General features: G+C 44.0%; 1 protein-coding gene across 3 annotated transcripts in view; it reads left to right on the top strand.

Annotated features, from left to right (window-relative positions):
* usp38 (ubiquitin specific peptidase 38) overlaps window positions 1-13761 on the top strand; it is a 56974-nt gene extending 43213 nt beyond the window's left edge. For all 3 annotated transcript variants that reach the window (XM_055647738.1, XM_055647722.1, XM_055647729.1), the window contains exons 10-11: window positions 4978-6358; window positions 10540-13761. In XM_055647738.1, coding sequence (XP_055503713.1) covers window positions 4978-6358; window positions 10540-10704 — 1546 coding nt within the window. In that variant the 3' untranslated portion in view covers window positions 10705-13761. The remainder of the gene's footprint in view (window positions 1-4977; window positions 6359-10539) is intronic.
* Window positions 13762-24004: the final 10243 nt, after the last annotated feature.

Genomic DNA, 24004 nt, shown 5'->3' with positions numbered 1-24004 from the left:
GGGGAAAATCCTTTAAAACCGAGATGAGAAGAACTTTTTTCACACAGAGAGTGGTGAATCTCTGGAACTCTCTGCCACAGAGGGTAGTTGAGGCCAGTTCATTGGCTATATTTAAGAGGGAGTTAGATGTGGCCCTTCTGGCTAAGGGGATCAGGGGGTATGGAGAGAAGGCAGGTACGGGATACTGAGTTGGATGATCAGCCATGATCATATTGAATGGCGGTGCAGGCTCGAAGGGCCGAATGGCCTACTCCTGCACCTAATTTCTATGTTTCTATGAGTCCTGGCAACATCCTCGTAAATCTTCTCCACACCCTTTCCAGCTGAATGGCATAGATTCTGGAAGGATCTGTGACCGGGACCTCAGTTATTTATAATGTGTGTAAATAACCTGGATGTAAATATAGGTGGTAGACAAAAGTGCTGGAGAAACTCAGCGGGTGCAGCAGCATCTATGGAGCGAAGGAAATGGGCAACGATTCGGGCCGAATTCCTTCTTCAGACTGATGGGGGTGGTGGGGGGGGGCGAGGGGAAGAAAGGAAAAAGGAGGAGGAGGAGCCCGAGGGTTCAGGGATTGGAGGAGACAGCAAGGACTAACAAGATTGGGAGAATTCAGCGTTCATCCCTGCAGGATGCAGACTCCCCAAGCGGAATATGAGGTGCTGCTCCTCCAATTTCCGGTGTTGCTCGCTCTGACCATGGAGGAGACCCAGGACAGAGAGGTCGGATGGGGAATGGGAGGGGGAGTTGAAGTGCTGAGCCACCGGGAGGTCAGGTAGGTTATTGCGGACTGAGCGGAGGTGTTCGGCGAAACTATCGCCCAACCTCCGCTTGGTTTCACCGATGTGGATCTGCTGACATCTAGAGCAGCGGATGCTGTAGATGAGGTTGGAGGAGATGCAGGTGAACCTCTGTCGCACCCGGAACGACTGATAAGTGGATTGATCAGGACATCAACATTGGTGGAGTCTCAGACAGAGAGGAAGGCTGTCAAAGGATACAAGGGATTTAGATTGGTCATAGGCATGGACAAATAAATGGCAGGTGGAACATTGATATCCACAGGGTGTCTAAGTTAATAACTCCCTGAAAGAGACAACACAAATAGATAGTGGGAAATAAGGCATTTGGAACGCATGCATTTATTGGTCAGGGCTTTGAGTATAAGAATCGCTTACTTGTGTTGTGGCTTTAACATTTTGCTTGGGCTGAATTTGGTGTATTGTGTGCAATTCTGGCCAAGCTGGGAGGGTTTTCTCCTCTCCCGAGTGCAGAGGAGATATGTTTGGTTCTGCTGAATTACAGAGTATTGACTATAAGGTGATGTTGGACAAACGTGGATTGTTTTCTCTGGAGCGTTGGTGGTTGAGGGGAGACCTGATAGAACTATTTAAAATGATGAGAGGCATAGATAGTGTAGACACTCAGAACTTTTTTCCTCAAGTTGAAGTTTCAAAGACGAGAGTATTGCTTTTAGATCAGAGGGGAGGGATAAAGGATATGTGTGACAATAGACAATAGGTGCAGGAGTAGGCCATTCGGCCCTTCGAGCCAGCACCACCGCCATTCAATGTGATCATGGCTGATCATCCCCAATCAGTATCCCGTTCCTGCCTTCTCCCCATATCCCCTGACTCCGCTATTTTTAAGAGCCCTATCTAGCTCTCTCTCTTGAAAGCATCCAGAGAACCTGCCTCCACCGCCCTCTGAGGCAGAGAATTCCACAGACTCGCCACTCTCTGTGAGAAAAAGTGTTTCCTCGTCTCCCTTCTCAATGGCTTACTCCTTATTCTTAAACTGTGTGGCCCCTGGTTCTGGAATCCCCCAACATCGGGAACATGTTTCATGCCTCTAGTGTGTCCAAGCCCTTTACAATCTTATATGTTTCAATGATGTGTGGGGGGTAAAGGAATTGCTGGGTGCTGCGATTCACTGCCAGAGGTGGTGATGGAGGGAGATACGATCGTGGTATTTTAGAGACTGTTCGATAGGTATATGGATATGAAAAGATATGCAGGCAGGGTAGATTATTTTAACGGCATCATGTTTGGCACAGATAGTATGGGCTGAAGGACCTGTCTTCAGCTGTACTCTTTTATGTTCTATGTTAAATACCCAGGGCCTGATGGGATTGAGAGAGGCAAGAGAAGAGATTGTTGGGGCCTTGTTAGAGATCTTTGTATCCTCTTTAGCCACAGGTGAGGTCCCAGAGAACTGGAGAATAGCCAATGATGTTCCTTGCTTTAAGATGGGCAGTCGTGTGAAACCAGGATATTGTAGGGAAGTAAGCCTTTTATCAGTGGTAAGGACATTTCTGGGGGATGGGATCTATTCCCATCTGGAACAGTGTTATTAATGAAATCACGCATGGCTGTGTGCAGGGGAAGTCGTGTCTTGCAAACTTGATTGAGTTTTTGAGATGGTGTTGGAGATGGTTGATGACGGTAGAGTAGTGGATGTTGTTTACATGGACTTTTAAAAAAAGATCCTCCATGTGAGGCTGATCCAGAAGATTAAGGCACATGGGATCCATGGAGCTTTGATAAATTGGATTCAAAGTTGGCTTTGCCATAGAGGACAGTGGGTACTTTTTGACTGGAGGTTTGTGATCAGTATTGATCCACTAGGATCAATGCAAGGAAAAAAATGATTTGGGCACAACAATAGGTGGGCTGTTTAGCAAGCTTATACACGACACACAAATGTAAAGAGTTGTGGTTGTACAGTGTGGAAAAAATGTCAATGGATACAGCAGAATGTAGGACAGTTGGAAATGTGGGCAGAAAATTGGCAGATGGAGTTTAATCCAGATAAGTGTGAGGTGTTGCGCTTTGAAAGGTAAGAGAAAAGTATCCAATAAGTGGCAGGATCCTTAGGAACATGTGCAGAAAGATCAGAGATCTTGGGGTGCAAGTTCACGGCTCCCTGAAAGAGGCAAAACAAGTAGATACATTAGTTAAAAAGGGCATATTTGTCTTCACGTCAGGAGGAGTTGGGTCAGAAAGTCATGTTGCAGCTGTATAAAACTGTGGTTAAGCCTCATTTGGAGTATTGTGTGCAGTTCTGATTGCCCATTTACTGGAAGGATATTGAGGCTTTGGAGAGAGTGCAGAAAAGGCTCACTAGGATATTACATGGGTTAGAGAGTATAGGCTGTGAGGGGAGGTTGGATATAGACAATGTGCAGGAGTAGGCCATTCGGCCCTTCGAGCCAGCACCGCCATTCAATGTGATCATGGCTGATCATTCCCAATCAGTACCCTGTTCCTGCCTTCTCCCCATATCCCCTGACTCCGCTATTTTTAAGAGCCCTATCTAGCTCTCTCTTGAAAGCATCCAGAGAACCTGCCTCCACCGCCCTCTGAGGCAGAGAATTCCACAGACTCACCACTCTCTGTGAGAAAAAAAAATGTTTCCTCGTCTCCATTCTAAATGGCTTACTCCTTATTCTTAGGCTGTGGCCCCTGGTTCTGGACTCCCCCAACATCGGGAACATGTTTCCTGCCTCTAGCGTGTCCAAGCCCTTAACAATCTTATATGTTTCAATGAGATATATGTTTCAATGAGATGGATGTGGAATGTTTTCAGTGGCAACCAGTGAGCTGAACAGTTTACAAAATTATGGAGGATCTTGAATAGATAAACAGTCTCTTTTCCAGGGTGGTAATTTTAAATATTAGAGGGAATACATTTTATGGGGAAAGAGCAATACTTTAAAGGAGATTTACGAGGCAATGTTTTTTTACACGGATAATGGCAGGTGCCTGGAACATGCTGCCTGAGTGAGTGATGTACGCACATGAACATGAGTGAGTGGTGTACACACATGAACATGAGTGAGTGATGTACACATGAACATGAGTGAGTGATGTACACACATGAACATGAGTGATGTACACACATGAACATGAGTGAGTGATGTACACACATGAACATGAGTGAGTGGTGTATGAACATGAGTGAGTGGTGTACACACATGAACATGAGTGAGTGATGTACACACATGAACATGAGTGAGTGATGTACGCACATGAACATGAGTGAGTGATGTACGCACATGAACATGAGTGAGTGATGTACGCACATGAACATGAGTGAGTGATGTACACACATGAACATGAGTGAGTGATGTACACACATGAACATGAGTGAGTGATGTACACACATGAACATGAGTGAGTGATGTACACACATGAACATGAGTGAGTGATGTACGCACATGAACATGAGTGAGTGATGTACGCACATGAACATGAGTGAGTGATGTACGCACATGAACATGAGTGAGTGATGTACACACATGAACATGAGTGAGTGATGTACGCACATGAACATGAGTGAGTGATGTACACACATGAACACATGAACACGCTGCCTGCCTGAGTGAGTGAGTGGTGTTTGCAGATATGATAGCACGTTTAGGAGGCATTTAGACAGGCTCATGAACAGGCTGGGAATTGAGGGATACAGATCGCATGCACACAGGTGTGCAGTTTAAAATTGGCAGAGACGCCCTCAGCCGAATGGCCTGTTCCTGTACTGTACTGGTCAATTGCTCTGAAAGAAAGCTATGCAAGTTGCCAAATGTATAAGTCTTTGATTTCCGCTTCACCCTGTGCTCCATGCCCACTGTTCTCACGCTAGCTCATGGTTAAGTGTTTGGGACCAGGTCCGCTTTCACCCTTCTTTCAGATAAGTGACCCTCAGGATTTATTCTTGATCCCGACCTCTAGTGTCATAACTCCATAACTGCTCGCTAATTTAAAACATGGACAGGAAAAGGCTGGAAATAATTTAACTGGAGGAAAATTAAAACAAATGTTCAGGGTATGTGTTCATATCGGCTTAACGGATCGTATCTCCATTCCCTTTTTGGACTTTTTACTGTAAAGTTAATTCTTATATAACTTGTGTATGTTACATTTTAATTCCATGCCCAACACAAAATTCATGACTTCTTCTTCCTTTCTCTCTAGGTTGCATGAAGAAGAAAAGACTTGCAGAATGGTGTGTGAGAATTCCCCGCCGACCAGCGTTGGTGAAAGCTCTGCGTTCGAGTGTGGATCTGCAGGGCAACCTGAAGAAATATCATCTCTCACTGAATCAAACCTGGCAAGAGTGGATGGGAAAACACTTACAGAGAAAATGTTTGGAGGCAAACTGCAGACTACAATACACTGCCTAAACTGTAAAAGCACCTCGCAGAAACAAGAGGCATTCACTGACCTCCCATTGGCCTTTCCACCGTGCCTTGAGGACATGGTCGAAGCTGGATCAACACCGTTGTTTGTTCCAGCAGAGTATGGAAGCAAAATGCCTGCTGCGTGTTGTACTGCAGTAATCTCCGACACTCTTCACCCAGCACCTCCTGACGTTCATGACCTTCAGGTGGAAGAAGTTGGACATAGATCAGAGGCAGAGGATGAAAGGCTTCAAACATTTCCACTACCGCCCGTAAATACTATGGATTCTACCAGGTTGCCGATACAATCTGATAAACTAGTCACAGTTCACAGCAATAAATCTGTTGACCAGAATGATAAAACTAAGTCTGTCCCTAATCTAATAAACTACTTTTTGGCCCCAGAGATACTCAATGGGGAGAACAAATATTACTGTGAAAATTGTGCCTCTTTGCAGAATGCACAAAAGGTGATGCAGGTAGTTGATGAACCTGAATACCTCATTCTCACTCTCCTCCGATTTTCATACGATTCAAAGAGTCACGTCAGGCGGAAAATCCTGGATGACGTGACGCTTCCCCTCATTTTACAGTTGCCAGTTGAAAAGAAAATTCCCAAATCGCTTGCAATCGGCCAACCGCTGTTATCTGACTCCCCCGAAAACCTGCCTAAAAAATTGAAGCCTTCTGGCTCGGTAAACTCAAGCGATTCGCAGTCAGTGTCTTACCACCTCTGCTCGATTGTCGTGCATTCTGGGATGTCATCTGAGAGTGGCCACTATTACTGCTACGCCAGAAACACTGGTTCGGGATCCATCGGTCAGTTGTGTTATAAGACTGACCTGGCCGGCTTGTCCTCTCCAAGTTATATGACGGATAATGACAATTCCAGTAGTACGTCGGTCATTTGGCATGAACCAAACTGCAAAGAGCCTTCCAAGGAATGGTTTCTGTTCAACGACAGCAGAGTGACCTTCACGTCCTTTCAATCCGTTCAGAACATTACCAGCAGGTTTCCCAAGGACACCGCATACGTCTTGTTTTATAGAAAGCAGCAGGAGGAGAATGATGCCATCTACCCAAGTACAGTAAATGGGCTCTGGGTGAACGGAGATCCACCTCTGCAGAAAGAACTCATGGATGCCATTACAAGAGACAACAAGCTTTATCTACAGGTACTGTATTTGGTGGATGTTATGTCCTTTATGAGAGGGAGTTCAGCAATGATAGCATAATGCAATCGCATTACTGGCACCCATTGGATTCAGATTCATTTGTTGCCATGTGCACCAGGGTGCAATGAAATCCCTTTTCATAGAAAATGGGTGCAGGAGGAGCCATGATCATATTGAATGGCGAATGGTGCAGGCTCGAAGGGCCGAATGGCCTACTCCTGCACCTATTTTCTATGTTTCTATTCGGCCCTTCGAGCCAGCACCGCCATTCATTGTGATCACGGCTGATCGTCCCCTATCAATAACCCGTGCCTGCCTTCTCCCCATATCCCTTGACTCCACTAGCCCCTAGAGCTCTATCTAACTCTCTCTTAAATCCATCCAGTGACTTGGCCTCCACTGCCCTCTGTGGCAGGGAATTCCATAAATTCACAACTCTCTGGGTGTGAAAAAGTTTGTTCTCGGTCTTAAATGACCTCCCCTTTATTCTAAGACTGTGTGGCCCCTGGTTCTGGACTTGCCCAACATTGGGAACATTGTTCCTGCATCTAGCTTGTCCAGTCCTTTTATAATTTTGTATGTTTCCATAAGATCCCTCCTCATTTCACAGCGACCACTCCTGACTTTTATGCAGCATAAAACCACCTCTATTGTGGTAAAATCAGTGAGGCAACACACTTTTGCCTTAGTGAAGCCTGTGTCCAGCAAATAACTGCACCAGCTACCTTTCAATATCAACAACTGCCATCGTGAAAGCACTTGGGTGTCAGTTGTTATGGAAAGTTGGGCTTCAATTGCCAAGATGCACTTTGTTGACCACTCCATAAATATTCTCTTACGATAGGTCAGAAGTGAATTAGAGATTGTTGGGAACATGTCTATTGGAGTTTATAAGGGAAAAAATATATATTTTTGATTTAATTTCTAAACTTTAATCTGAATCCATTAAGTACAATACAATCCCATTAGCTTCGATCACTCCTTCATCTGTCACTCAATACGTTTATGCAGTGTGAAAATGAACCATATTGACAAGGAAAGCTCAAAGCTTGATTCTTGGTCAGTGTTACACTTGCCTACAGAAAAATGTGATGGTACTATTGAAATTGAGAGAGGGAGAGCTGTCAGGGCATTGACCCCATTCCTGTACTCACTTTGTATGGGAGGCAATAAGATGTGGACAAATATTATACATTGGCTATATTTAAGAGGGAGTTAGATGTGGCCCTTGTGGCTAAGGGGATCAGGGGGTATGGAGAGAAGGCTGGTACGGGATACTGAGTTGGATGATCAGCCATGATCATATTGAAAGACTGGATAGACTTGGTTTATACTCTCGAGAATTTAGGAGATTGAGAGGGGATCTTATAGAAACTTACAAAATTCTTAAGGGGTTGGACAGGCTAGATGCAGGAAGATTGCTCCCGATGTTAGGGAAGTCCAGGACAAGGGGTCACAGCTTAAGGATAAGGGGGAAATCCTTTAAAACCGAGATGAGAAGAACTTTTTTCACACAGAGAGTGGTGAATCTCTGGAACTCTCTGCCACAGAGGGTAGTCGAGGCCAGTTCATTGGCTATATTTAAGAGGGAGTTAGATGTGGCCCTTGTGGCTAAGGGGATCAGAGGGTTATGGAGAGAAGGCAGGTACAGGATACTGAGTTGGATGATCAGCCATGATCATATTGAATGGCGAATGGTGCAGGCTCGAAGGGCCGAATGGCCTCTTCTCCTGCACCTATTTTCTATGTTTCTATCCTCCACGGCGAAATTCAGATGTCTCTCATTCTCACGACTTACTATATATATATATATATATATATATATATATTTATATGTAAGAGCTACTTGGAAAAAGTACTGGATGATGACTGGTATTAATAGACAAAAATGTCCACGAGAGCCCTGAGTACCGACGAGTGGCCATTACCGTAAATCTCGTTCGACTCAGGGGCAAACTCGGGAGAGCTCTTGGAATGAACTCGTATCATGGGACAGGGCTTTAACTTCTGTTAAATTTAGTGCAGAACTAGTGAATAATGATGGTTACACAGAAAAGCTGGAGAAACTCAGCGGGTGCAGCAGCATCTATGGAGCGAAGGAAATAGGCAACGTTTCGGGCCGAAACCCTTCTTCAGAATAATGATCGTGTGTTGACATTGTTCTAGTGAATTAAATAACAAGTCTGTCAGGCAGGATCACCAAGGTACATCCTGCGGGGGAAGCTGGTGATTATTCAATCGTCCATCACTCTAATCCTATGCACTAGTCTTCATATGGATCAATCATTTCTTGGACCCCTACTTTAATCAGTGCTGCTGGTGCCATTTTTTTCTCCCCAGAGCAATATGTACTAAACGTTACAGAACTCTGGCCTACAACCTTCACATGGTCCGCCCTGTTTCGACGAATGCAATCAACTCGACGTGCACAAACGGAAGATCAAATAGAACAAGTTGTCCAACAACTATAAGCTGTGCACCCCACACGAAAGAAGAAGAAGTGTTGCTGTAGGTGTGATTATGCCTCTAACACTTCTGACAGTGGCTTGTTATATGATGCACACATACACTTCAGTAGTAGAGTTGCAGTGAGAAAATGCAGCGCCAGAGACACTAGTAACTCATAAATTCAATCAAGGCCATTATCGTTGCCTGCACCCCACCAACTCATTATTCTGCCTTCTATCAGTGCAAGTGGTGATCCCTCTTAAATATAGTGTTGTGGTATCCTCTGTGGCAGAGAGTTCCACAGATATTTGTCCCTCGGCTCAAGTCTAAGGATTATCCTTAACTGTGACCCCTTGTGGACTTCCCTAACATCGGGAACAATCTTCCTGCATCTAGCCTGTCCAACCCCTTAAGAATTTTGTAAGTTTCTATAAGATCCCCCTCTCAACTCCTAAATTCTGAGAGTCCAAGTCTATCCTGTTTTCTTCATAAGAATGCAATCCTGACATCCCAGGAATCAGTCAAAAGAACAAGTTGTCCCTCCACAACTATAATTGTGCACCCCACACGAAAGAGGTGAAGAAAGTGGTACTGTAGTAGAACCTGATTATGTCTCAAATGCTTTTACTTAAAGCTAACTCCTTGTATTGGGCACTGCTTGTGCACCTGCATGCCTACTTTCAACCGGCAGGACACCCGGTGGCCCAGCGGTAGAGTCGCCACCTTTAGATACAGCAAATGCAGCTCCAGAGACAAAATATAACCTCACATAGAATTAGGTGCTGTCTGTAGTCGGAGTAGAGGCCATTCGGCCCTTCGGCCTGCACCGCCATTCAGGTATGATCATGGCTGATCATCCAAAAATCGTCAGTATCCCGTACCTGCCTTCTCTCCATACCCTCTGATCCCCTTAGCCACAAGGGCCACATCTAACTTTTTATAGTACAGCTCCCTTATCTGAGTGAAGGACATTATTTGCCATAGAAAGGAAGTGCAGAGACGGTTCACCAGACTGATTCCTGGAGATGTCAGGACTGTCCCGCCTCACCCAACAAAGACTGGATTTACTTTTGTTTATAGCTTTTCAGCATACTAGATCCACATCCAATGTTTGTGAGGAAAGGTTTGTGAGTCCAGAACAAGGGGTCACAGTTTAAGGATAAGGGGGAAATCTTTTAGGACTTAGATGAGGAAAACATTTTCCACACAGAGATGTGGTGAATCTGTGGAATTTCTGCCAGGAAGGTAGGAGGCCACACAGCTTAAGGCTATAAGGGGAAGATCCTTTGTGGCTAAAGGGATCAGGGGGTATGAGAGAAGGCAGGTACAGGATACTGAGTTGGATGATCAGATCTCAATTTTAATTGTCTTGCAGTGTACACAGAGGAAATGCATTTAGTTCCCTGGAAGGCCACAGTAAATAATAATATGTGGCTATGGTTTAAGAGAGGTACGTTGTTGAGTAGAGTGACAGCCGCCGGAAAGAAGCTGTTCCTCGACCTGCTGGTTCAGCAACGGAGAGACCTGTAGCGCCTCCCAGATGGTAGGAGGGTAAACAGTCCATGGTTGGGGTGGTTGGGATCAGCCATGTTCATATTGAATGGCGAATGGTGCAGGCTCGAAGGGCTGAATGGCCTCTACTCCTACACCTATTTTCTGTGTTTCTATCCAGCTCCAGAAACATGGGATTTTAATGTATTTGCAATCAATACATTTGTTTTTTTTCTCCACAGGAACAAGAGTTAAATGCTCGTACCAGAGCATTGCAGGCGTCCTCTACGTGTTCATTTCGCCCACATAGTTTTGATGACAGTGACCCACCAGGGAGTTGTGGCCCAAGTGGAGGTGGTGGGGGTGGAAGCGGAGGCTTTAATACTATTAGCCGTCTTGTCTTCTGAGAATCAACTTTCAACAAGGCCAACTTTCCTCCCCTACTTCTCCCTCTCTCATTGATGATTGGAGGACACGGGCGCTGTCACTCTGTGGCTCAGAATATATATCAATGAAGTCTCAAGATGCTTCCAACTGTTCTGCTTGTTTTTTCCCAATTGAGGGGAAAAAAATGAATTTAGCAGCTCGAGGAGCCTGGGGTTGAAAAGGCGAGAAAACATACACGATTGCAATAATTTTTAATGTTTGTCAGTTTCTTAACCTTGCTCCTAAATTTGACCATAACTATATTTGCATGTTTAGATTGATTTTTGTAAATAAGCATTCAGCAATTGTATTGTGTATTTGTATAATGGCTGTAAATACATTTCAAGTGAACTTTTCAAATTCATGTATTCAAAGTATGGAGATGGTCATTTTGTAAATTGCCACATTTCTGGCATCGGATTTCTTTAATATTTTTTTATTTTTACCGTGCATACAGCATCTTGCAACTTCAGGGAGCATTACATCATAGATTTGATTGCAATTCATTCGTCCAACCCCTCCACGTTCCTTTACAACGCCCAAATCTCTGTCTTTGCTCGCGTGTGCCTTGGGATCTGTACAGACCGGGTGCATTTTAGAATCCAAAATCTGAAGGTTCTATTTTTTTTTAAACTACCATCTTTGGGAGAGAGGAGAAGAGTCACTTATATGTTTATCACAGATGTATCTTAACATCGTAAAACTGTTTACCTTTTTTGAAGTTTCTAAGAAACCCCTGCCATCACTTGAAGAGATCTGAGCTGTATTGCACATCCACACGAAATATAAGCAAGTAATGAAAGTGTTTTCCAGTGTTTGTTCATGGGTGCTGCAGCGGTTTTAAACTCCTGAATAATTCAAAACATTGTCAAACTTATGTTGGGAATTGTTCTACCGTTGTGCTAAGAAGAGTTGGGGGAAAAAAACCCAATATTTATAATTAAATATTTAAATATATAGCGCAAAAGTAGACCATGTGATCAGCAAAACAACAATACTGGAACGATGTTGGATTTTATTCAGTAACAAGTTTTCACTAAATTATTGATTTTTTTACTTTAGAAGTGCACTGCTATGCTTTAGGATATGAAATTAAAAAAGATTCAAGTCCTATTTTGCATATGATCTTTTTCTTCCCTCAACCATATTCAGGGTGTAGCAATGATCAATGAATGCTGAGAATCATTTTGGCAATTGCCTTTATTTAATATCTAATATTAAACACTGATGCAACAATGCTTTTCCATAATTATGAATGGATTTTTCTTTAACATTTTTAAATGACTCTGATAGCTTGTTTTCTGTAGCCCTTTTTGTAATGTATATCTTTTTCACAAACATTCTTTTTGTATCACAGCGATTGGACACTATAGCAGAACTACTTGGTATGTTTTTGTTGAAGCCCATGGTCTCGTCATGTCCCTGTCCCACTTAGGAAACCTGAACGGAAACTTCTGGAGACTTTGTGCCCCACCCAAGGTTTCCGTACGGTTCCCAGAGGTTTTTGTCAGTCTCCCTACCTGCTTCCACAACCTTCTGCAACCTCCGGGAACCTCACGGAAACCTTGAGTTGGGGCGCAAAGTCTCCAGAGGTTTCCGTTCAGGTTTCCTAAGTGGGACAGGGGCATAAGACTGCTCCTTGAGGCAAGTCTTCACTCATTTTGTTTGACATATAATTGCACTGAAAGGTGTATCCAGACTTTGAGCAGTGTCCCAAGTCAAAGCTTTCCGCTTTTCTCGCTTGTCCCTGATTTTCAGAAATCGCAGAGTAACACATTGGTATCATGGGGCAAAGGCTGTTATTGCTTCAATTAGTGATGATACCAATCTGTGGACTGCAGCAAGAATGCACAAGTTTAATAACTGCAGTAAATCCTAAATGCCTGAGTAAATGGAAAATAACTTAATAATTGCAACAGCCAAATGACATGACAGTTCTTTGTTTTGTGTGACATCTGACAAAAGCGACTGTCATTGTTCAGTGAGTCTCTGCATTTGCACTGCCCCGGGCAAAGAAATACTTTCTAGACAATGGCTGAGAAAATAGATAAATATTTCTTGCATGCGAAAGGCGACTGACAATCAAAACATTAACCAAAAGTCATGATATGTTTTGAATTGAATCAAATAAGATTTCTTGGTCTATTGTGGTCCGATGGGTAGAACTCTCAACATTTGAATGAGTTAGTTGTGGGTGTCAAGTCTCATTGACTAAAACATTCTAAGGTTAATGCTCCATGTATCGAGGGTGTGCAGCAGTGTCATAAGTGCTACCTTGCGGATGAAACATGAAGTCTGCTGTATTTCAAGCCAGATGGAGGCTCTTAGGTTCTTCTATACTAATGACTAACATTGACTATGTGGTTATTGTATTTCTGTTTGTGAGAACTCGCCATGCACAAATTGGCTGCCATGTTTCCTACATTAAACATCGGTGGTACTTCACAAAGAACTTTATTGCTTTCAGTGTGTGAGATCAAACTGCAGGTGCTGGTTTAAATTGGAGGTAGACACAAAATGCTGGAGTAACTCAGCGGGACAGGCAGCATCTCTGGAGAGAAGGAACGGGTGAAAGGTCTCGACCCCAAACGTGGATTACTCCAGCATTTTGTGTCTACCTTTTACAGGTTTCAAACTGCGTTTCGGTGTTTTTCATTCACAAAAGGTGCTACATTAGGGCATTTTCCTTTCCAGGGGATAAAAAGAAAGGACTAACTTTTGAACATAAGAGCTAATGCTAATTTGGGCTTCTCTTCTATGAGTGAGCCCAGTGTATGGCACAATTTAAAAAGGTCAAATCTATTTTGGACAAAAATGTTTAAGATTTTTCCCACTGCTTATTTAGAATCATTGTGAATTTGATGAGGCTTTCTTGAATGTTGCTGTGGATGGAAGTATATATATATATATATATATATTACCCAGAAGTGCTGACTGGCAGTGACTAGTTGTCAAAGCATAGCCAAGCATGTTAAAGGTTGGAGGGGGTTTGCAGGAGCCAGACATTTGCCTGTTAATAAATTTTGTACACCATTCAAGGTTTGTTTCATTTGCAGTTAATTAATTTTACCAATATATTTATTTCCCAGAGCCTCTAAACTGGAACTCAGTTTTTTTTTTCCCCCCCAAGTTGTAGGCTATTCATGTCCATGCCTGGGATATGTTTAAGCCTCTTTACACAAGGATTGCACTGGCCATAAACAGGAAATTGCAATCCATGCCTCTCACATTCATCTGTCTGATAAATGCCTTCAAATTGGGGTTGTGATCCTGTCAATTATTTTGAAATTGTTGCCTCTGACATTGATTGAATGCATTCGTCATCTGAGATTGTGTATTCGGTGCCATATAATTCATTTCACTGGTGTTGTGTTCTGTGGTTCAATATGCAGTCTGGATGCATTGGCACACAGTTATGCCCATTTCCAGGTTTTCACTGAAAATGTCACCCAGCAATTCTTCACAGCTCTTAAATGTCTGATAGAAACATAGACAATAGGTGCAGGAGTAGGCCATTCGGCCCTTCGAGCCAGCATCGCCATTCAATATGATCATGGCTGATCATCCAACTCAGTATGTGGATAAGCTTTTCCCACTGAGAGTAGGGAAGATTCAAACAAGAGGACATGACTTCAGAATTAAGGGACAGAAGTTTAGGGGTAATATGAGGGGAAACTTCTTTACGCAGAGAGTGGTAGCGGTGTGGAATGAGCTCCCAGTGGAAGTGGTGGAGGCAGGTTCGTTGGTATCATTTAAAAATAAATTGGATAGGCATATGGATGAGAAGGGAATGGAGGGTTATGGTATGAGTGCAGGCAGGTGGGACTAAGGGGAAAAAAAAAATTTGTTCGGCATGGACTTGTAGGGCCGAGATGGCCTGTTTCCGTGCTGTAATTGTTATATGGTTAAATGGTTAGTATCCCGTACCTGCTTTCTCTCCATACCCTCTGATCCCCTTGGCCACAAGGGCCACATCTAACTCCCTCTTAAATATAGCCAATGAACTGGCCTCAACTACCCTCTGTGACAGAGAGTTCCAGAGATTCACCACTCTCTGTGTGAAAAAAGTTCTCCACATCTCGGTTTTAAAGGATTTCCCCCTTATCCTTAAGCTGTGACCCCCTAGTCCTGGACTTCCCCAACATCGGGAACAATATTCCTGCATCTAGCCTGTCCAACCCCTTCCTGCATCTAGCCTGTCCAACCCCTGATCTTATAGATGTCTACACATCCATGAAAGGAATAGATCGCTAGACGAACTGAGTCTCTTGCCCAGAGATGGGGAATCGAGAATCAGAGGACATTTGGTTTTAAGGTGGGGGGGGGGGGGGGGGGAAGGGAAGGAAGTATTAATTGGAACGTGAAGGGTAACATTTACACGCAAAGGGTGGCTGGTGTATGGAACGAGCTGCCGGAGGAGGTAGTTAAGACGGTTGCAACATTTAAGAAAGATTTAGACGGGTGCATGGATATGACAGGTTTAGAGGGAAATAATAACAATATATTTTATTGTCATTGCACATAAGTGCAACGAGATTTGGTATGCAGCTTCCAACCGATGTCGTAACATAAATAACTAATTAAATTTGGATTTAGATATGGGCCAAATGCAAGCACATGGGACTAGTGTAGATAGGTCATGTGGGCAAGTCGGGCATGTTTCCACACTCTTAAGACTGATGCACATCAAAATAATGTTAGTTCCCCATGACAAGCGCTGTCTGCGGAGGGCGCTCAGCATCGCCAAGGACTGCTCTCACCCCAACCATGGACTGTTTACCCTCCTACCACCCGGGAGGCGCTACAGGTCTCTCCGTTGCTGAACCAGCAGGTCGAGGAACAGCTTCTTTCCGGCGGCTGTCACTCTACTCAACAACGTACCTCGGTGACTGCCAATCACCACCCCCCCCCCCCCCAGGACACTTATTATTATTTATTCAAATCGTTTGCTATGTCGCTCTTCCAGGGAGATGCTAAATGCATTTCGTTGTCTCTGTACTGTACACTGACAATGACAATTAAAATTGAATCTGAATCTGAATCAATGCAGCTTTTGGAGATCTGCAAGATGAATTGCATCATTTTGTTTGAGGAATTGCAATTTTAGGCACTAAAGAACTGTGTGTTTACTAGGTCTGCGTCAGACTGATCCTGCTAAGATAAGTTCCAAATCTCATCTGCCTTCCTCTGCAACTCCCTTGCCCAAAGGAGACACACATACAATCTAATCGCCGGCTGACAATGGGTTTGACCGACTGCCAGAGGCCTTGACCCAACAATTTTCCAAAGCCTACAATTTCTCTACCTTACAGAGCAACATTCTTGAAGAACCAGTCCAGTCCCAACATGCAATGATTATGAAGCCCATCCTACTGCCCAAAGGCCTTTCCACCATGTACAAGGCATCAATCATGAGATCGGTCTCAATTCTCAGAAACGTAATGGAAGCCACACAAGGGATTCCGAAATGTTTTTTTTGGAAAAAAGAATGAAGGCAATTGCAGCTACCTGATCGGAAAAAGGCTTTCTTTTGCCAAAAGCTTTGTACTTAAGAGGAAAAAATAAGTAGGGTTTTGATTTTGGAATTTGATGTGCGCTGGTTAAATCAACACTATTGAATTTTGACTCATCAATATGGATTGAGAACCATTTAAGGTAATCAATCTAAAGCTTGATAGTTGATCAGCTGGAATTCGTCCTAATTGAAATTGTGGTTTGACGTTCATTTATAAATGTGAAACATTGGATGGTAGGTGGACCATTCAATTGTTGTAACGTTTTATGCTTGTTGGGTCATAATAGATCTACAGTACAACTCCACCTTCTATTTCAATTTGCAGACCTGGGCATTATTGAAACATAGAAACATAGAAATTAGGTGCAGGAGTAGGCCATTCGGCCCTTCGAGCCTGCACCGCCATTCAATATGATCATGGCTGATCATCCAACTCAATATCCCGTACCTGCCTTCTCTCCATACCCCCTGATCCCCTTAGCCACAAGGGCCACATCTAACTCCCTCTTAAATATAGCCAATGAACTGGCCTCAACTACCCTCTGTGGCAGAGAGTTCCAGAAAGTTCTTCTCATCTCGGTTTTAAAGGATTTCCCCCTTATCCTTAAGCTGTGACCCCTTGTCCTGGACTTCCCTAACATCGGGAACAATCTTCCTGCATCTAGCCTGTCCAACCCCTTAAGAATTTTGTAAGTTTCTATCAGATCCCCTCTCAATCTCCTAAATTCTAGAGTATAAACCAAGTCTATCCAGTCTTTCTTCATAAGACAGTCCAGACATCCCAGGAATCAGTCTGGTGAACCGTCTCTGCACTCCCTCTATGGCAATAATGTCCTTCCTCAGATTTGGAGACCAAAACTGTACGCAATACTCCAGGTGTGGTCTCACCAAGACCCCGTACAACTGCAGTAGAACCTCCCTGCTCCTATAATCAAATCCTTTTGCAATGAAAGCTAACATACCATTCGCTTTCTTTACTGCCTGCTGCACTTGCATAAGGTGCCATTTATTTCCCCTCCCTGCACATTATGAGAATGTAGTCAAAGGCAAGTGGGGAGAGAGTCTGAAGTGAACACATCCTTATTTGAGTCCAAAAGGTCAAGAAGGTAGGCAATCTTCTTGAATGGGGGCAGTTGGTCGGGTGAAAGTCCTCTCACCTCTGTTGCCAAGGGTTAAATCCCAAAAAAGGTAAATGGAAAAAAACAGTAATATATTTCCAAGTCTGAAAGCTGTGTGACTTAGAGGGGAAGTTGCAGGTGATGATGGTCCGATGCACCTGCTGCTCTTGTCCTACTTGGTACTAGAGGTTACAGTTGGGGACGTGCAGTTGGAATAGTCTGGGGAAGGGCAGTGCATTTTCAGTTGATATCCTCAGTAATAACTGTTGCTGCTGGAAGGGTGATATAATCTTTAGGGGATTGATGCAGTCACAGAGTGATACAGCGTGAAAACTTGTCCGGCCAACATATCCCAGCTACACTAGTCCCACCTGCCTGCGGTTGGCCCATATCCCTGCAAACCGCTATCTACTGTATATACGCTATATACTGTATTCCCCTCGTGGTCTTATATACCTCTACATCCTGCTCTCCAAAGAATAAAGTCCTAGCCTGCACAACCTTTCTCTATAATGGGGCCCTCGAGTCCTGTCAACATCCTTGTCAACCTTCTCTGCACCCTTTCCAATTTAACAACATATTACTCCTTATTCTTAAACTGTGGCCCCTGGTTCTGGACTCCCCCAACATCGGGAACATGTTTCCTGCCTCTAGTGTGTCCAAGCCCATAACATTCTTGTATGTTTCAATGAGATCCCCTCTCATCCTTCTAAACTCCAGAGTGTACAAGCCCAGCTGCTCCATTCTCTCAGCATATGACAGTCCCGCCATCCCGGGAATTAACCTCGTAAACCTACGCTGCACTCCCTCAATAGCAAGAATGTCCTTCCTCAAATTAGGGGACTGAAACAGTCGACAATACTCCAGGTGTGGTCTCACTAGAACTGCAGAAGGATTCTATCCATGCATCTCTCTAAATGTGTGTTAAATGTTGGTGTATACTGGTGTATGGGGTTATTCCAAACATAAATACAATTCCCCAGTTAGTAAAGAATGTACAGAAAAGCCCATTGAGTGTGTATGTAGGAGTCGCCAGATATTGGCTCCATTTCACAGCCCGAGCTGCAACTAGCCACAAAGGTCCCTTGCAGCCACCACCTCCATTCCGGTTGTTCTGTGAACCATCATCATTCCCCTTGCAAGGCCCTCTGCAGACACGAGCCCAGGCGGGGTGCCTCCGTCAGCCGATCTTGAGGGTGCAGAAGGTCCTGCTCACTAGGGGCGCTGCACTGGCAGCAGCCTCTACCTACAGCCTGTCTGTTACTTCTGTCTTTTTATTATTTTCAGTTAGTCTAAAGTCTGTGTTGGGGAAAACTTTAACTTTTCTATGTGGGGGAGGGGGGCAGGGTAAGGGGGGAACCATCTCCCAGTCTCTTCCTGGCGGGGACGCGACTATTTCTCCGAGTCGCGTCCTCGCCCCCCACCTCGCGGCCTACCAGCTGGATCGGAGCGGCCTTTCCTGCCGGGGACCGGGAACCGGACCAGGGCTGCTACAGCGGCGGCGCAGCGCTGGATTCACCGCGGAGCGGGCGATGCCGACCTGGGTCGCCGTTTGGAGCTCCGGAGCGTTGAGCCGTTGCTCCAACATCGTGGAGCTCTGGTGCAGAGAGCTTCCAACGTGGGCGGCGCTGAACAACACCGAGGAGTCCTGGGGCGCATTGCAGAGGGGTCTAAAGTAGCAGTCTCCACCCGGCACGGCCTACGGACATTGGAAGCCGCCGACTCTGGTAGGAGGGGGCCGACTCTGGTGTCCACGCCGCTGAGGACGTCCCGCAGCCCCGACGTCAGACCTTTAACACCCCGGCGTGCGGTCCTGAACATCGGGCCGCCCGTAGCGGCAACTGCGGAGGGCTTGGGGAGGCCCTGACCACGGGGAATAGTGGAGGAAGAGACTGACTTTGGTGCCTTCCCACACAGTGGGGAACTTTGATTCTGCTGTGTGGGGATGTTTTGTGTCAAACCCTATAGTGTGTTGTGTCCTGTTGATTTTTATTGTATGGCTGTATGGGAATTCATTTCACTGTGTCATCAGGCACACGTGACAATTAAATCTATCTTGTATCTTGTATCTCTTCGATTCCCGGGACAAGGGCCGGGCTCGGTGGCTCCCCTCTCTGGATCGGCTCCCTTCCATCGAGGGGATTTATCGCAGTCGCTGCCTCTAAAAGGCTGGCAGCATCATCAAAGACCCACACCATCCTGGCCACAAACCTATCTCCCCGTTACCTTCAGGTAGAAGGTACAGGAGCCTGAAGACTGCAACGACCAGGTTCAGGAATAGCTACTTCCCCACAGTCATCAGGCTATTAAACCTGGCTCGGACAAAACTCTGAACATTTATAGCCCGTTATCTGGTATTTGCACTTTATCAGTTTATTTATTCATGTGTGTATATATTTATATTATGGTATATGGACACACTGATCTGTTCTGTAGTCAATGCCTACTGTGTTCTGTTGTGCTGAAGCAAAGCAAGAATGTCATTGTCCTATCAGGGACACATGACAATAAACTCACTTGAACTTGAACGTGAGTTTGTGGCTCAGTGGCAGGCGAGGCTGGTCTGCTGTTGGGATTTTGTAGTTTAGTTTAGAGATACAGCGCAGAAACAGACCCCGTGGCCCAACGAGTCTGCGCTGACCAGTCAATCATGTGTACACTTTTGGCCCGGATAATATTGTGCTACTTGAGTTGTTGGAGCTGCACTCATTCACACAAGTAAAGCCTTTTCGGTTATGTGGTGGACTTATGCTGGTGATGGTGTAGGGCTTTAAAGGTGTCATTAGTGGGATCACTCACAGGAGGATGCCAAGTGTCTGACCTGCTCATGTAGTCATGGTGCTAGTAAATTGAATTTCTGATCCGTTGCCATGCGGTGAGAACGGAGAGGTTGAGAAGGAGTTTCTTCCCAGAGGCAATTCGGACTGTAAACGCCTATCTCACCAGGGACTAGCTCTACTGAACGTTTTTCCTTCCATTATTTATTATGTAAAAGAATATGTGTGTTATGATTGTGTTTATAATTTGTTTGGTTGTTTTGTTGTTTGTCTTTTGCACAAAAGTCCGCGAGCATTGCCACTTTCATTTCACTGCACATCTCGTATGTGTATGTGACAAATAAACTTGACTTGACTTGACTTGACTTGGTGACCCCCAAATGTTCCTGATGAGGGACTTGGTGATGATAAGACCATTGAATACCAGGTAAATAGTTCGACTCTACCTTGTTGCCTTCTTTTGACTCAAATACAATCTCACCCAACAATTGGGTGTTCATTTCACTATTAGTTGTCTCACCTTCTCCATTTGTTAGAGTTCCAAAGCTTCACCACCTCCACTCCCACTCAGTTATTTAGCATTCCCAAATAACAAGAGTGGGAATTTTAACAGTGGGACCTTTGTTCTTGAACATTGGTCCAGAACTACAGGAGGTGGCTTTTTTTTTAAGAAGACAGAGCACTTTCAGGAACGTATTCTCAAATTCAGAAATGCATTCTCACATTCAGAAATCACAAAACTGCAATTCAGAAATCCTAATTATACCAGATCACTACTGGACACCAGAGGAGACAGTCTGTGGACGGGTATCTTGCTGAGGTGAGTGATCCTGACACAATATCCAAGACACCTTTGATTTCAATGTGGATTGTAGAGTTGTGAATATTTAGCAAAAGCAGTTAGCTCCTTCCCTAATTATTTCACTGATTTAATGTTGTTATTTATGTGTTTCTAAGTGATTTTAGTTTTGCTTATAATTAAAATGTTTAATTCATTTTTAAAAAACTTAAAAATCCCTGCAAGGTTTACAGCTAGGAAAGTTGGCTGTTTTCAGGACAAGTCTACCATGATGTATTGTCAGATGCCCTACTGCCACTCGCCTTATCCCATTGGATTTAAGAAGCTTTGGGCCACAAAGCCCTCCTCAATTAGATCAATTAATCTCAGTGCTAAGATTTATCTACTCCACCAAGTTATTTTATTATTTTAAGCAGTTTGATTAAATCGCTACTTGACCTAAGTGCAAGGGAAAATGTTCCATGTTTAGAGAAGCTATCCTTGCAATCTAACTCTTTAGGTTCTGCTCATAGAATAAAACAAACACCCTTATCTCCTCTGGGCATTTTCAAAATTTTGGAATTTGGCATCAAAAAAATGCTTCATTGACAAATCACACTAAGTTGAGCATTTTGCTGCCAAATTAGGTTTTTTGATCTTACAGCTACCACATGGACTTAATGGTATAAATTATAAATGTTTTCTGCAGCATTTCCACAAAACGGATGGTTTGAGTCAAGTTTATTCGTCACATACACATATGAGATGTGCAGTGAAATGAAAAGTAGCAATGCTCGCGATATGTGCAAAAACAAACAAACTACAAACAGAATGGAACAGAATCATATATTCACATGTTACATATTTGTGGGAGGGAAAAAAAACAGCAATTTTAAAAAAGACACCAACCACACAACAGTAAAATGGTTCAGTAAAGTTAGTCCAATGTTACAAATGTTTCCAATGTTACAAACAGTAAGGGAATTTAACACACGGTTAAAATAATTGTTGCCCAACAATCTAAATTCATGTTTGGAACATATTCAACAAGTATTGATAGTAAAGAGCAGTGAATGGACAAGATTTGCGGAACGGAACTCGATTATGTGTACTGTTGTAATATAGAGATGTTGGAATCTTGACCAAACTAACACAGACCACTGGAGGAGCTCAGTGGTTAAGGCAGCATCTATAGAGGGAAATGGACAGATATTCCGGGCTAGGGCCCTCCATCATGTCTGGAGTAGATGGGAGATAGCTGGTTGAAAGAAGGGGGGCAAGAGCTGGCAAGTGAAAGGTAGATCCAGAGAAGATGTGGCTGGTCGGAGAGTCGGTTTGTCAAGGAGGACTCTCTCTAACTTCTACAGGTGCACAGTCGAGAGCATGCTGACCGGTTGCATCGTGGCTTGGTTCGGCAACTTGAGCCCCTGGAGAGGAAGAGACTACAAAAAGTAGTAAACACTGCCCAGTCCATCATCGGCTCTGACCTTCCTTCCATCAAGGGGATTTATCGCAGTCGCTGCCTCAAAAAGGCTGGCAGTATCATCAAAGACCCACACCATCCTGGCCACACACTCATCTCCCTGCTACCTTCAGGTAGAAGGTACAGGGGCCTGAAGACTGCAACGTCCAGGTTCAGGAATAGCTACTTCCCCACAGCCATCAGGCTATTAAACTTGGCTCGGACAAAACTCTGAACATTAATAGCCCATTATCAGTTTATTTGCATTTTATCTATTTTATTTGTTCATGTGTGTATATATTTATGCAATGGTATATGGACACACTGATCTGTTCTGTATTCATGCCTTCTATATTCTGTTGTGCTGCAGCAAAGCAAGAATTGCATTGTCCTATCTGGGACAATAAACTCTCTTGAATCTTGAATCTTGATTAGCAGATGAATCCTCTTGTTGATTGCATTCAGTGACGTGGTCTTCTCTACATCAGTGAAATCAGATGTGGACCAGCAACTAGTTACTTGCATACACGTATGGATTCCCAGCACTTTCCTCGCCTCTCTCCACCAGTTGCCTGCACCCTGAACCAATCTTGAAAAAGGATCTCCTGACTCAAAAACCTTGTCTGTCCACTTCCCTGTACAGATGGTGTAGAACCTGCCGACTTCCTCCAGCAGTTTTGCTTATTTTGTAAGTGTTCAAGAAGGTGCTGGAAAATGGAAGGTACACAAAAATGCTGGAGAAACTCAGCGGGTGCAGCAGCAAGGAAACCTTCGCTCCATAGATGCTGCTGCACCCGCTGAGTTTCTCCAGCATTTTTGTGTACCTTTGCTTATTTTTAATGTTGTTCCAAAAACAGCAGGGGGAGCCACCCTTAACCAAATAATTTTCAAATGAAAGAAGTCTGAAGTGCTGAAATTCCAAGAAACAGTGATTTGAGACAACAGTACAATAAAAGATATCTGATCAACACAGTAGATAGATTGGAGGATTCATCCATTGAAGGAATATGCCTAATGCTCAAAAATAAGGAAGATGCAATCACTCTAATGGAATGATAGGATAAGAACCATTAGCCAGCGGGAGATAAAGGAACAGATATGAAGCTGGAAGGAAAGATGTATAACCAACAGGAATTATGACTTTGATTCCCCAACATTGATTAGGACTTCCTTAATGCAAAACATAGAAACATAGAAAGTAGGTGCAGGAGTAGGCCATTCGGCCCTTCGAGCCTGCACCGCCATTCAATATGATCAATGCTGATCATCCAAACTCAGTATCCTGTACCTGCCTTTTCTCCATACCCTTGATATCTTTAGCAACAAGGGCCACATCTAACTCCCTCTTAAATATAGTCAATGAACTGTGGCCTCAACTACCTACTGTGGCAGAGAATTCCACAGATTCACCACTCTCTGTGTGAAAAATGTTTTCCTCATCTCAGTCCTAAAAGACTTCCCCCTTATCCTTAAACTGTGTGACCCCTTGTCCTGGACTTCCCCAACATCGGGAACACAGTGGATAGATTGGAGAGTTCATCCATTGAAGCAATATGGCTGGAACTCAAAAATAAAGAACAAGCAATCACTCTAATGGAATGATATGATCAGCCAACCATTAGCCAGCGGGA

Source organism: Leucoraja erinacea, chromosome 1 (assembly GCF_028641065.1).
Source record: "Leucoraja erinacea ecotype New England chromosome 1, Leri_hhj_1, whole genome shotgun sequence".
Taxonomy (NCBI): Eukaryota; Metazoa; Chordata; class Chondrichthyes; order Rajiformes; family Rajidae; genus Leucoraja; species Leucoraja erinaceus.
The sequence above is the reverse complement of the archived record's forward strand: the minus strand, read 5'-3'. Positions and strand labels throughout refer to the sequence as shown.